Below are 16,622 nucleotides of genomic sequence, written 5' to 3'. Positions count from 1 at the left end.
GTATATACGGCCGTACACAGCACGACACCTGTATATACGGCCATACACAGCACGACACCTGTATATACGGCCGTACACAGCACGACACCGGCCGTACACAGCACGACATCTGTATATACGGCCGTACACTGCACGACACCTGTATATACGGCCATACACAGCACGACACCTGTATATACGGCCGTACACAGCACGACACCGGCCGTACACAGCACGACACCTGTATATACGGCCGTACACAGCACAACACCGGCCGTACACTACACGACACCTGTATATACGGCCGTACGCAGCACTACACCTGTATATATGGCCATACACAGCACGACACCTGTATATACGGCCGTACGCAGCACGACACCTGTATATACGGCCGTACACTGCACGACACCTGTATTTACGGCCGTACGCAGCAAAACACCTGTATATACGGCCGTACACAGCACGACACCTGTATTTACGGCCGTACACTGCACGACACCTGTATTTACGGCCGTACGCAGCAAAACACCTGTATATACGGCCGTACCCAGCACGACACCTGTATTTATGGCCGTACACAGCACGACATCTGTATATACGGCTGTACGCAGCACGACACCTGTATATACGGCCGTACACAGCACGACATCTGTATATACGGCCGTACGCAGCACTACACCTGTATATACGGCCATACACAGCACGACACCTGTATATACGGCCGTACACTGCACGACACCTGTATATACGGCCGTACGCGGCACTACACCTGTATATACGGCCGTACACTGCACGACACCTGTATATACGGCCGTACACTGCACGACACCTGTATATACGGACGTACACTGCACGACACCTGTATATACGGCCGTACACTGCACGACACCTGTATATACGGCCGTACACTGCACGACATCTGTATATATGACCGTACACAGCACGACACCTGTATATATGGCCGTACACTGCACGACACCTGTATATACGGCCATACACAGCACGACACCTGTATATATGGCCGTACACAGCATGACACCGGCCGTACACAGCACGACACCTGTATATATGGCCGTACGCAGCACGACACCTGTATATACGGCCGTACACAGCACGACACCTGTATATACAGCTGTACACTGCACGACATCTGTATATATGACCGTACACAGCACGACACCTGTATATACGGCCATACACAGCATGACACCTGTATATACGGCCGTACGCAGCACGACACCTGTATATACGGCCATACACAGCATGACACCTGTATATACGGCCGTACACTGCACGACATCTGTATATATGACCGTACGCAGCACGACACCTGTATATACGGCCATACACAGCACGACACCTGTATATACGGCCGTACACAGCATGACACCTGTATATACGGCCGTACACAGCACGACACCTGTATATACGGCCGTACACAGCACGACACCTGTATATACGGCCGTACACAGCACGACATCTGTATATACGGCCGTACACAGCACGACACCGGCCGTACACAGCACGACACCTGTATATACGGCCGTACGCAGCACGACACCTGTATATACGGCCGTACACTGCACGACACCTGTATATACGACCGTACACAGCACGACACCTGTATATACGGCCGTACGCAGCACGACACCTGTATATACGGCCGTACACTGCACGACACCTGTATATACGGCCGTACACTGCACGACACCTGTATATACGGCCATACACTGCACGACACCTGTATATACGGCCGTACGCAGCACGACACCTGTATATACGGCCGTACGCAGCACGACACCTGTATATACGGCCGTACGCAGCACGACACCTGTATATACGGCCGTACACTGCACGACACCTGTATATACGGCCGTACACAGCACGACACCTGTATATACGGCCGTACACTGCACGACACCTGTATATACGGCCGTACACAGCATGACACCTGTATATACGGCCGTACGCAGCACGACACCTGTATATACGGCCGTACGCAGGACGACACCTGTATATACGGCCGTACACAGCACGACACCTGTATATACGGCCGTACGCAGCACGACACCTGTATATACGGCCGTACGCAGCACGACACCTGTATATACGACCGTACACAGCACGACACCTGTATATACGGCCTTACACAGCACAACACCTGTATATACGGCCGTACACAGCACGACACCTGTATATATGGCCGTACACTGCACGACACCTGTATATACGGCCGTACGCAGCATGACACCTGTATATACGGCCGTACACTGCACGACACCTGTATATACGGCCGTACGCAGCACGACACCTGTATATACGGCCATACACAGCACGACACCTGTATATATGGCCGTACACAGCACGACACCTGTATATATGGCCGTACACTGCACGACACCTGTATATACGGCCGTACACTGCACGACACCTGTATATACGGCCGTACACTGCACGACACCTGTATATACGGCCGTACGCAGCATGACACCTGTATATACGGCCGTACGCAGCACGACACCTGTATATACGGCCGTACGCAGCACGACACCTGTATATACGGCCGTACGCAGCACGACACCTGTATATACGACCGTACGCAGCACGACACCTGTATATACGGCCGTACGCAGCACGACACCTGTATATACGGCCGTACACAGCACGACACCTGTATATACGGCCGTACGCAGCACGACATCTGTATATACGGCCGTACGCAGCACGACACCTGTATATACGGCCGTACACTGCACGACACCTGTATATACGGCCGTACGCAGCACGACACCTGTATATACGGCCGTACGCAGCACGACACCTGTATATACGGCCGTACGCAGCACTACACCTGTATATATGGCCATACACAGCACGACACCTGTATATACGGCCGTACGCAGCACGACACCTGTATATACGGCCGTACGCAGCACGACACCTGTATATACGGCCGTACGCAGCACTACACCTGTATATATGGCCATACACAGCACGACACCTGTATATACGGCCGTACGCAGCACGACACCTGTATATACGGCCGTACGCAGCACGACACCTGTATATACGGCCGTACGCAGCACTACACCTGTATATATGGCCATACACAGCACGACACCTGTATATACGGCCGTACGCAGCACGACACCTGTATATACGGCCGTACGCAGCACGACACCTGTATATACGGCCGTACGCAGCACTACACCTGTATATATGGCCATACACAGCACGACACCTGTATATACGGCCGTACGCAGCACGACACCTGTATATACGGCCGTACACTGCACGACACCTGTATATACGGCCGTACACAGCACGACACCTGTATATACGGCCGTACGCAGCACTACACCTGTATATATGGCCATACACAGCACGACACCTGTATATACGGCCGTACGCAGCACGACACCTGTATATACGGCCGTACGCAGCACGACACCTGTATATACGGCCGTACGCAGCACTACACCTGTATATATGGCCATACACAGCACGACACCTGTATATACGGCCGTACGCAGCACTACACCTGTATATATGGCCATACACAGCACGACACCTGTATATACGGCCGTACACAGCACGACACCTGTATATACGACCGTACGCAGCAAAACAGCTGTATACGGTCGGACGGTGCACGAGCACCTCGCGCAGGCGCAGAACACAGGGACAGATTCCTCGTACAGCAGACTCTGGGGAGGAGACTAGAGTTGTTAGCCCCGCCCCCCCGCAGTGCTTTCTGGGGAGAGGTTTTGAATTCTCGGCGGTTCGGTCGTTGTTGTCGCCCTCTCCGGCGGTTCCAGGCACTATGGAGTTCGAGGACACAAGGCCCCGGTGTTCCGATGACTTCGGTACCGTGTCCCGGATGGAGGAAGATCCCGAGCTGGCGGAGAAGTACGAGCGGTAAGTAAGCGGGGCCGTGATCGCGCACCTCTGTGGTCATATATGTGTGTGGCTGCGGCTCTCGGGATTAAGTTATCTCGCAGCCCCGCTGCTCGGGCTGATGACTCCAGCCATAGAAATAATGGCCGCTGATTTGCCCGGGGGGGGGGGATGAGGGGCGTGTGACCGGCGGATGGCCGTCTGGGGTCCCCCGGTGACCCCAGTCTCTGCTCGGTCCCGGTGCTATGAGCTTGACCGGATTCAAGTTAGTCTGCAGTTAGCTATTAGATATTAGTTAGTTATTCGATTTTCATGTATGGCAGTTAGCTATTAGTTATTAGTTAGCTATTCGATTTTCCATGCATGGGGAATTATACATAGAGTGGATATTGTTTGGGTAAAATTTTGATCAGGACTTTGAGATGTTTATTTTGCCTACTTGTGGTCCTGGGTTATTCACATAAATCTCTTTTGTCGCACATAATCAAACATACTCAATCGTACGTAAGTTCAATTTGAAAATAGGTACCCTGGACTACTAGCACTCAAAATGACCAGCTCAATGTCCTGAACAATATTTGCCAAAAAAAATATCAAGTCTATGTGTAGTTCAGAAGTTATTCACGTAAATCGCTTATGTCGCGAATAAACAAACGCACTCAATCTAACAAATTTTGCCCCCAAAATTCAGAACTCTATGTATTTTTGAAGAATTATACAAAATATTCTAACTCCTCGTGAAACATTTTATCGGTACCTCACTGTTTACTATCACAACTCACTTGAAGTTTCCATAAGGGCTTAACCCACTAATCTATGGTTAATTCAAGGGTTGTTGAACAGATGCTAAGTTTGTGTGTGAAATTACACTTAATAAAGTTTTATGTCATCAAATTATTTATATGTAATTATAACGTCATTATTAACCTTTTTTTAACTTTACATAGTGGTTCTTGTGTAGACATGGGGGTCAGTGGGTGCTCTCGTCCGCTGTCCCGACCACCTTTACAAAGACAGCATGGACCATGGCTCATCCCAACTGAACGCCCGACCTCCTCAACAGTGGGTGGAACACTACTCAGACAACACAGGGTGACAGAATCACAATATTAAGACTTTCTGGGATCTCCAAACAATTAATGGCATATATCACACAACCAGCAAAACACAAAATGTAACAGGCAACAGTTTCTCACCCTTCCACTGGCTCACCAGGGAGTATAACATCCATTCATCAGAGCTTCCAGGGCTACTTACTCCAAGCCAGCAGCACCCCGCTTTCGGCGGGCACCCACCGAGAACGGAATAATGCCAGATTTAGGAAGCTGACTGAGTACCGCAAATTCTGTAGTCAGGTGACTGGATTGTCCCAAGATGGATACCATCCTTATGTAATCTTTGATCTCTCATCCGAATCCTTGCATTCGATGCTAAAGTCCATTTAGTCTTATAATCCATGTTCGGTTATGGCCTGCCAATCGGATCCGCAGATCAAAAATTGGTACCATGCAGCAAGAGAGAGTTGGTCACTGGACAGTCCTTCTATACCCCTGAGCTCTCAATTCAGACTTGGGGCTTCATGATTGGTGGAATAAGAGTGTGCTAGATTGGCTAGATTCCAAGCCGCAAACATAATATCCTTAAGGTGCCGTTACACTAAGCAACTTACCAGCGATCGCGACCAGCGACGTGATCGCTGGTAAGTTGCTGTGTGGTCTCTGGGGAGCTGTCACACAGACAGCTCTCTCCAGTGACCAAGCGACTTCGGCATCGCTGAAACTGTCTTCAGCGATGCCGAAGTCCCCATGTAAAAAAAAACAAAAAACACTACATACGCACCTTCTGTCGTCCTTCATGTCCCTCGGCGCTTGCCGCACTGACTGTGTCTCAGCGCCGGCCGGCCGTAACAGCGGTGCCCAGCGGTGAACCGCTGTTACTGCAGGTTCACCGCTGGGCTCTGCTTTACGGCCGGACGGCGCTGAGACAGTCAGTACGGCAAGCTCCAGGGGACGTGACGGACAACAGACGGTGAGTATGTAGTGTTTTTTTTTACTTTTACCATGGTATCCATGGTAAATATCGGGTTACTAAGCGCGGCCCTGCGCTTAGTAACCCGATGTTTACCATGGATACCAGTGAAGACATCGCTGGATCGGCGTCACACACGGCGATCCAGCGGTGTCAGCGGGAGAGTTGCGACGAAAGAAAATTCGTCCACTCTCCCTGCAACCAGCGATATCCCAGCAGGATCCAGATCGCTGCTGCGTGCCAAACATAGCGATATCGCTGCAACCTCGCCTAGTGTGACGGTACCTTTAGTACTAATGGTGTCTAACAGAGATGAGATAGAGTCAGCTAATTTACATAGAATCGAGCAATACAATGAAAGGTTAGCATAATTGATTTATACGAGTCTGTGACCTTCCCTGGCAAAGGTAATTACATGAGTCAACAGGAACTGTAAACCTAGACTCCTAAAGGTACCTTCACATTAAGCGACGCTGCAGCGATAGCGACAACGATGCCGATCGCTGCAGCGTCGCTGTTTGGTCGCTGGAGAGCTGTCACACAGACCGCTCTCCAGCGACCAACGATGCCGAGGTCCCCGGGTAACCAGGGTAAACATCGGGTTGCTAAGCGCAGGGCCGCGCTTAGTAACCCGATGTTTACCCTGGTTACCAGCATAAAATGTAAAAAAAACAAACAGTACATACTTACATTCGCGTCCCCCGGAGTCCGCTTCCTGCACTGACTGAGCGCCGGCCCTAACAGCAGAGCGGTGACGTCACCGCTGTGCTGTACTTTCACTTTCACTTTACGGCGCTCAGTCAGTGTGGGAAGCGGACGCCGGGGGATGCGAAGGTGAGTATGTAGTGTTTGTTTTTTTTACATTTTACACTGGTAACCAGGGTAAACATCGGGTTACTAAGCGCGGCCCTGCGCTTAGTAACCCGATGTTTACCCTGGTTACCAGTGTAAAACATCGCTGGTATCGTTGCTTTTGGTGTCAAACACGACGATACACGCCGGTCTGACGACCAAATAAAGTTCTGAACTTTGTTCAACGACCAGCGATATCACAGCAGGATCCTGATCGCTGCTGCCTGTCACACTCAACGATATCGCTATCCAGGACGCTGCAACGTCACGGATCGCTAGCGATATCGTTTAGTGTGAAGGTACCTTTAAGGTACCGTCACATTAACGCTAAGTTCACACGTTGCAGAATTGCCGCGGAAATTTCCGCGGCAATTCTGCGCCTCCTGCCGCGGGAATATCGCATGCAGAATTAGCATGCATATACCCGCAGAAAACTAGCGTTTTGCAAGCATAATTAGCTTGCAGAATGCTAGAGTTTTCCAAGCGATCTGTAGCATCGCTTGGAAAACTGACTGACAGGTTGGTCACACTTGTCAAACAGAGTGTTTGACAAGTGTGACCAACTTTTTACTATTGATGCAGCCTATGCCGCATCTATAGTAAAAGATAAAATGTTTAAAAATAATTAAAAAAAAATAAAAAATGGTTATACTCACCTGCAGACCTCAGCGCCGTCCGTTCCTATAGCTGTTGTGCGGTGAAGGGCCTGAGATGACGTCATTGGTCGCGTGAGCGGTCACATGCGGTCTCGCGACCAATCACAAGACACTGACGTCATCGCAGGTCCTTCACCGCCCAGCAGCTATAGGAACCGAAGCGGCAGCGTGCAGCGGAGAGGCTGGAAGACTGCGGGGGACATCGAGGGTGAGTATATCGATATTTTTTATTTTTATTCTTTTATTTTTTACCAATTATATGGTGCCCAGTCCGTGGAGGAGAGTCTCCTCTCCTCCACCCTGGGTACCAACCGCACTTGATCTGCTTGCTTCCCGCATAGTGTGCACAGCCCCGTGCGGGAAGTAAGCAGATCAATGCACTCCTATGGGTGCAGAATCGCCGCGATTCCGCAATTTTAATGAACATGCTGCGTTTTTTTCTGGAATGCGATTCCGCTCAGGAAAAAAATGCAGCATGTGCACAAAAAATGCGGAATGCATTCTATTACATAGGATGCTTAATGTTAGCGTTTTTTTTGCGGGTTTTATAGCGTTTTTATAGCGAAAAACCGCGAAAAAAACGCAAAAAATATGCTACGTGTGCACACAGCCTTAGCGACGCTGCAGCGATACAGACAACGATCCCAATCGCTGCAGCGTCGCTGTTTGGTCGCTGGAGAGCTGTCACACAGACCGCTCTCCAGCGACCAACGATGCCGAGGTCCCCGGGTAACCAGGGTAAACATCGAGTTACTAAGTGCGGCCCTGTGTTTAGCAACCCGATGTTTACCCTGGTTACCCGGGGACTTCGCATAGTTGGTCGCTGGAGAGCTGTCTGTGTGACAGCTCTCCAGCGACCACACAGCGACGCTGCAGCGATCGGGATCGTTGTCTAGATCGCTGCAGCGTCGCTAAATGTGACGGTACCTTTAGGCCGGGGTCACACTTGCAAGAAACTCGCATGAGTCTCGCACCTTGATACCCGACACTGGCGCCAGCACTCGGGACCGGAGTGTGCGGCTGCATGTATTTCTATGTAGCTGAACGCTCCAGGCCCGAGTGCCGGCGGTAGTGAAGGGTATTGAGGCGAGAGACTCGTGTGAGTTTCTCGCAAGTGGGACCCCAGCCTTGAAAGAAATATGTTTAATTTAAAAAAAATGAAAAAAAAAAAAAAATTGGTGCCAGTGAGGGAAAGCCAGCGACTGGGGGACCAATGTTTGTAGCCTGGGAAGGGGTTAATACCCATAGATCTTTCCAGGCTATTAATATCAGCTCGCAGCTGTATATTTTGCCTTTACTGGCTATAAAAATAGGGGGACCCCCCCAAAAAATGACGTTGGTGTCCCCTTATAATTTATAGCCAGAAAGGCTACGCAGACAGCTGCGGGCTGATATTCATAGCCTAGAGAGGGACCATGGATATTGGCCCCTCCTGGCTGCAAATACCAGCCCGCAGCCGCCCCATAAATGGCGCATCTGTGAGATGCACAAATTTCGGTGCTTAGCCTCTCTCTTCCCACTACCGAGTAGCGGTTGGATATGGGGTAATAAGGGGTTAATGTCACCTTGCTATTGTAAGGTGACATTAAGTCGGATTAATAATGGAGAGGCGTCAATAAGACGCCTATCCATTATTAATCCTAGAGTAGTGAAAGAGTTAAAAACAAAATAAAGACACAGCGAGAAAAATGTTAGTATTTTAGTATTATTAATTTAACCATACTTACCATACTTCAGAGCCTGCAAAAAACGTAAAATAATAAACCGTATACTCCCTGTCCGACGCAGTCCAATTAATAACGAGTGTCCCACGATGATCTCCCCCATAGAACAGTGACATCGGGTGATGTCACTGCTCTAAAGGACCTCCAGTGACACACTGACAGGAGATAATGGCTCCTGCAGTGCATCACTGAGAGGTTACTGTAGTTCACTGGTCTCACTTTATGGCAAAAGCTGCATGGGAACTTTCTCACAGCAATGCCAAAAGTGAGACTAGGGACTAGATTTTACAGTGGCGGAGGAATACAGTGCGGAAGGATACCTTCCTCCCGTCATTGTATTCCTGGAGCCCCTAGAGAGCGGTCTCATCAGCTGATGCTGCTGCTCTCCACAGGAAATCGTCGTGGGACACTCGTGGATTTCAGCGGACAGGGAGTATATTGTTAGTTTGTTATTTTAATATTTTTTTTACAGATGACACTGGCTTCGGGGAACAAAGTGACAAGTTATGGTGAGTATGTACTCTGTTATATGTACTGTATGTCTATATGTATGTAATGTATGAATGTATTGTATGTATGTAGTATGTATCTAGTATGTATGTTGTATGTATGTGGTATGTTGTATGTATGTAGTATGTTGTATGTATGTTGTATGTAGCATGTAGCATGTATGTATGTATGTAGTATGTTGTATGTATGTATGTAATATGTTTGTAGTATATAGTATGTTGGATGTAGTATGTATGTTGTATGAATGTGGTATGTTGTATTTATGTTGTATGTATGTTCTATTTATGTAGTATGTTGTATGTAGTATGTATGTATGTAGTATGTTGTATGTATGTATGTAGTATGTATGTTTGTGTTGTTTTTTTTACAATCCACACATTAGCCAGATGATGGGACTACTACTGTCCCATCATTGGCTAATGTGTCAATCACTGTCATTGTAGCAGGCATAGCCGATGGGACTTGTCGTACCATCGGACGATGGCTGAACAAAGACACAAAGACCCCCGGAGAGGCCCGCACAGACCCCGGAGAGGCCCGTACAGACCCCCAAGAGGCCCGTACAGACCCCTGGCAGGCCCACAAAGACCCCCGAGAGGCCCGTACAGACCCTCAGCAGGCCCGCACAGACCCCCGACGGTCACACACAGACCCCGCCCGCACACACAGACATGCAGTCTCCGCCCACGCACCGCCCACACTCCATTATAGTGCATCTTGACATCATTTGAGCAGCCAATCTCAGCCATGCCATTAGTTAACATGGCTAACATGCCTAACAGGATGTGCCCACACTTCTTAGGATTCTCATTGGCTGAATAGAATAAAACTAGCTCATTGCATTATGGGAACTTCTGATTCCGGTATTCGATATTGTAAAAGTATTGGAACTCAGTATCAGAACTCCGATACAGCGAATATCGGCCGCTACACGATTTTGCAGTATCGGAATGCTGGAAACAAACATCACTGTCGGAAGTGCAATGGACAGTGAGCTTATTTGTCTATAAGAAGACATTAGATGTCATGGCGTGGTGTGGTTATTTTTACATTTAACATTGATAGAAAACAAAAACAAGTATGTTTCCAAATGAATAACACTCTCCTCTTTGGGCAATTTTATAAATTGTGATATAAGGTATAGCCTTTAACATATAACATAGAAAGCAGATTGTACTGTCTTCCCCTATGAAATAAGTCAAATGAATTAATTTCACAAATGACCAATTGAGACCCAAAGATTATTATTCTGTGCCATTTATCATTTTCATGGAAACATACTAGGGTTACTTAGGAAATGGACAATGACAGACACAACACTTAATTTGTATTCATGAAATATCAATGTTGTATTACCAAGCTTACCAGGTGATTTATATTTTTATTACGTGTTCAGAGTGGCATAGGTATTTAATATTTTAATGTAAGTGTATGTAATGTTTTTTTTAAGTGCTCAGTGTGCCACATTAGGGTTATAATTTAAATGTAAGTGCATGTAATATTACGTCACCTTTACAATGGACAACATTCCCTATCACAAAGACTATAAACATGACAACAGACCACACATATTTTCAGGCCTAAGCCAACTAGAGCGCCAATCATACAACCCTGATGCAAGATAGCCACACAAATTTACGCCCTGCAAGAGCTAACATGCACGTTGTAACGTTTCATAAACTCAAACCTGTTAGTTCAACGATGGGTATAGACTCAACCACTGAGACATAACTAATGTCTCTTATCTGCCTTTTAAAAATCTTAATGTGACTATCGCTGCTCTTCGTACATCAAACCATTCCTAAGCCAACAACCTAAAAATTGTATGCGCATTAAAATTATCCACTGTATTTAAAATGCATGAATGTTACACTTTTCACAATGACACAACTCACTTTAGTTGCATTTCATAGATATTACAAGGATTGGTAACAACTAAAATTTATGTCTAATAATCAGTTTACTAAAACCATACTACTAAATCAACAACCTTGATCAGGTACATAAAACTTAATAATCCACATATTTTGAAATTATTGTCAGTGACATGAATATAATAAACATTTATAATATGTAAACTTTCTAATATTATTATCAATTAATTTAATTTCACATACTTTGTGCCTATAATGCATAGAGTATGAATATCTAGTTGAAGCACTACTTCCTTGCACACTAGTTGACAAGATGATACTTGTCAACAATATTTATACATACACTGTAGCAGTTTCGTATTAAGACAAACATTTTAAAGCAAGACCTCCAATGTCTAACCTTTTTGAGATATCAAAGCAAAAATGATTCAAAAAATTTACATTAAGCAAGTACATTTGTAAGTAAAATGTTGAGACTGATCTCATCATTTACTTTTATTCTTAAAAATATTAAAAATTTTATATACCCAAATATAAATTTAACTTTCAAACAGGACAAACACAACAACACTGAAATTCAGACTTGAGGTTACAGTGTAAGTTAACTTCAGTATGCCAATTCAACACAAATCCTTACCATGTACAGATGAAGTTCACAGACAATCCTCCATGTAGGGCCACTCTATGGCATACTTCGATGGCTTCCAAGTGAGTGTATCACATCAGAATAGCTCAGTGATGACATGGACTCTTTCAATGCCTACTATTGGTTGAGTTTCTTAAAATTTGGTCACACATGATGGTATTCTGTTTATTACCATGTGATAAGCCCCTCATTGTTTCTACAAGACTCTAAAGGCCCCGTCTCACTTAGCGACGCTAAAGCGATCCCGACAACGATACGACCTGTCAGGGATCGTTACTGCGTCGCTATGTGGTCGCTGGTGAGATGTCAAACAGTGAGATCTTCCCAACGATCGCTGCTGCGATCTCACTGTTTGACATCTCACCAGCGACCTGTAGCGACCTGTACAACGATGTCACATGGGAGCTATTATGACGATTCAGTGTCTGAGTCGTCAACGAGGTCGTTGGTAAGGTGTCAAACACAGCAATGTGTGCTACCCAGCGGGACCTCAACGATCAAAAAAAGGTCCAGGCCATTCCGACACGACCAGCGATCTCACAGCAGGGGCCGGGTCGCTGCTACGTGTCACACATAGCGAGATCGCTACTGAGGTCGCTGTTGCGTCACAAAACTTGTGACTCAGCAGCGATCTTGCTAGCGACCTCGCTTAGGCTACGTTCACATTTGCGTTGTGCGCCGCAGCGCCGGCGCCGCAGCGCACAACGCAAACAAAAACGCACGCTAAAACGCTGCGTTTTGCGCCGCATGCGTCCTTTTTGGCCGAAAGTTGGACGCAAAAAAAATGCAACTTGAAGCGTTTCTTGTGTCCAACGCTTGCGGCCATGCGGCGCAAAACGCAGCACAACGCATGTCCATGCGCCCCCATGTTAAATATAGGGGCGCATGACGCATGCGGCGCCCGACGCTGCGGCGCTGACCGCAAATGTGAACGTAGCCTTAGTGAGACGGGGGCTTAAGGAGTCTAGGTTTACAGTTCCTGTTGACTCATGTAATTACCTTTGCCAGGGAAGGTCACAGACTCGTATAAATCAATTATGCTAACCTTTCATTGTATTGCTCGATTCTATGTAAATTAGCTGACTCTATCTCATCTCTGTTAGGGTACCGTCACACATTGAAATTTCCATCGCTACGACGTTACGATTCGTGACGTTCTAGCGATATCGTTACGATATCGCTGTGTCTGACACGCTACTGCGATCAGACACCCAGCTGAGAATCGTACGTCGTAGCAGATCGTTTGGAACTTTCTTTCGTCGCTTGATCACCCGCTGACATCGCTGGATCGTTGTGTGTGACAGCGATCCAGCGATGTCTTCGCTTGTAACCAGGGTAAACATCGGGTAACTAAGCGCAGGGCCGCGCTTAGTAACCCGATGTTTACCCTGGTTACAAGCGTAAACGTAAAAAAACAAACCGTACATACTCACCCGTCAGTGTCCTTCAGGTCCCTCGCCGTCTGCTTCCTGCTCTGAGTGCCGGCCTGAAAGTGAGAGCAGATCACAGCGGTGCTGCGCTCTGCTCTCAGTGTACGGCTGCACTCAGAGCAGGAAGCAGACGGCGAGGGACCTGAAGGACACTGACGGGTGAGTATGTACTGTTTGTTTTTTTACGTTTACGCTGGTAACTAGGGTAAACATCGGGTTACTAAGCGCGGCCCTGCGCTTAGTTACCCGATGTTTACCCTGGTTACCCGGGGACTTCGGCATCGCTCCAGCGCCGTGATTGCAACGTGTGACCGCAGTCTACGACGCTGGAGCGATGATCATACGACGCTGCGACGTCACGAATCGTGCCGTCTCAGCGATGAAAATTTCAATGTGTGATGGTACCCTTAGACACCATTAGTACTAAGGATATTATGTTTGCGGCTTGGAATCTAGCCAATCTAGCACACTCTTATTCCACCAATCATGAAGCCCCAAGTCTGAATTGAGAGCTCAGGGGTATAGAAGGACTGTCCAGTGACCAACTCTCTCTTGCTGCATGGTACCAATTTTTGATCTGCGGATCCGATTGGCAGGCCATAACCGAACATGGATTATAAGACTAAATGGACTTTAGCATCGAATGCAAGGATTCGGATGAGAGATCAAAGACTACATAAGGATGGTATCCATCTTGGGACAATCCAGTCACCTGACTACAGAATTTGCGGTACTCAGTCAGCTTCCTAAATCTGGCATTATTCCGTTCTCGGTGGGTGCCCGCCGAAAGCGGGGTGCTGCTGGCTTGGAGTAAGTAGCCCTGGAAGCTCTGTTGAACGGATATTATACTCCCTGGTGAGCCAGTGGAAGGGTGAGAAACTGTTGCCTGTTACATTTTGTGTTTTGTTGGTTGTGTGATATATGCCATTAATTGTTTGGAGATCCCAGAAAGTCTTAATATTGTGATTCCCTCACCCTGTGTTGTCTGAGTAGTGTTCCACCCACTGTTGAGGAGGTCGGGCGTTCAGTTGGGATGAGCCATGGTCCATGCTGTTTTTGTAAAGGCGGTCAGGAAAGCGGACAGCACCCACTGACCCCCGTGTCTACACAAGAACCACTATGTAAAGTTAAAAAAAAGGTTAAGAATGACGATACAATTACATATAAATAATTTGATGACATAAAACTTTATTAAGTGTAATTTCACACACAAACTTAGCATCTGTTCAACAACCCTTGAATTAACCATAGATTAGTGGGTTAAGCCCTTATGGAAACTTCAAGTAAGTTGTGATAGCAAACAGTGAGGTACCGATAAAATGTTTCACATGTGGAGTTAGCATATTTTGTATAATTCTTCAAAAATACATAGAGTTCTGAATTTTGGGGGCAAAATTTGTTAGATTGAGTGCGTTTGTTTATTCGCGACATAAGCGATTTACATGAATAACTTCTGAACTACACATAAAGTTGATATTTTTTTGGCAAATATTGTTCAGGACATTGAGCTGGTTATTTTGAGTGCTAGTGGTCCAGGGTACCTCTTTTCAAATTGAAAATAAGGAAAGATTGAGTGCGTTTGTTTATTCGCGACATAAGCGATTTACGTGAATAACTTCTGAACTACACATAGACTTGATATTTTTTTTGGCAAATATTTTTCAGGACATTGAGCTGGTCATTTTGAGTGCTAGTGGTCCAGGGTACCTATTTTCAAATTGAACTTACGTACGATTGAGTGCGTTTGTTTATTCGCGACATAAGCGATTTACGTGAATAACTTCTGAACTACACATAGAGTTGATATTTTTTTTGGTAAATATTGTTCAGGACATTGATATGTTCATTTTGAGTACTAGTGGTTGAGGGTACCTCTTTTCAAATTGAACTTACGTATGATTGAGTGCGTTTGTTTATTCGCGACATAAGCGATTTACGTGAATAACTTCTGAACTACACATAGAGTTGATATTTTTTTTGGTAAATATTGTTCAGGACATTGATATGTTCATTTTGAGTACTAGTGGTCCAGGGTACCTCTTTTCAAATTGAACTTACGTATGATTGAGTGCGTTTGTTTATTCGCGACATAAGCGATTTACGTGAATAACTTCTGAACTACACATAGACTTGATATTTTTTTTGGCAAATATTGTTCAGGACATTGAGCTGGTCATTTTGAGTGCTAGTAGTCCAGGGTACCTATTTTCAAATTGAACTTACGTACGATTGAGTATGTTTGATTATGTGCGACAAAAGAGATTTATGTGAATAACCCAGGACCACAAGTAGGCAAAATAAACATCTCAAAGTCCTGATCAAAATTTTACCCAAACAATATCCACTCTATGTATAATTCCCCATGCATGGAAAATCGAATAGCTAACTAATAACTAATAGCTAACTGCCATACATGAAAATCGAATAACTAACTAATATCTAATAGCTAACTGCAGACTAACTTGAATCCGGTATGAGCTTGTGTGGTTTCGGTGGTGGAGATGCTGCTGGTTCCGCGCTGCCTTCAGACACAGCCGGGTGCTGGTGGTTATTTTCACGTTGGAAGGTGGGGGCGATTTCCCTCCGTATCCGTCCATCCACGGCCGAGAAGCGTGCGGAATCAGGCCGGGCCCGTACAGAATAGACCCCGGTGTACCGCCTCCTTCACCTCATCCATGTTACATTGAAGCCAACGTCCAAAAGAGTAATAAGGCCATGTGCACACGTTGTGGTTTTTGCCACGGATCTGCAGCAGTTTTCCATGCGTTGTACAGTACCATGTAAACCTATGGAAAACCAAATCCACAGTGCGCATGCTGCGGAAAAAAACGTTCTGAAACGCTGCTTTTTTTCCGCAGCATGTCAATTCTTTGTGCGGATTCCACAGCGTTTCTGCACCCATTGACTTGTATTGAGTCGGGCACTTCCGCAGCCAAACCGCAGATATAAAAAAGATCTGCGGTTTAGGCTACTTTCACACTAGCGTTGTGCACTGCAAACATACCGACGCAAACTGTGAAAGC

At 46.5% G+C, this 16,622-nt stretch overlaps 1 protein-coding gene across 1 annotated transcript in view; it reads left to right on the top strand.

Moving 5' to 3' along the window:
* Nucleotides 1-3,696: 3,696 nt before the first annotated feature.
* Nucleotides 3,697-16,622, top strand: part of ERCC6L (ERCC excision repair 6 like, spindle assembly checkpoint helicase) — a 36,597-nt gene continuing 23,671 nt past the window's right edge. The window contains exon 1 of the mRNA XM_077283322.1: nt 3,697-3,900. Within this exon, the coding sequence (XP_077139437.1) occupies nt 3,806-3,900 (95 nt within the window). The 5' untranslated portion in view covers nt 3,697-3,805. The remainder of the gene's footprint in view (nt 3,901-16,622) is intronic.

The sequence above is a fragment of the Ranitomeya variabilis genome, chromosome 2 (genome assembly GCF_051348905.1).
Source record: "Ranitomeya variabilis isolate aRanVar5 chromosome 2, aRanVar5.hap1, whole genome shotgun sequence".
In the NCBI taxonomy this organism is placed as follows: Eukaryota; Metazoa; Chordata; class Amphibia; order Anura; family Dendrobatidae; genus Ranitomeya; species Ranitomeya variabilis.
Note: the sequence above shows the minus strand (reverse complement) of the source record. Positions and strands in the feature narration are given on the sequence as shown.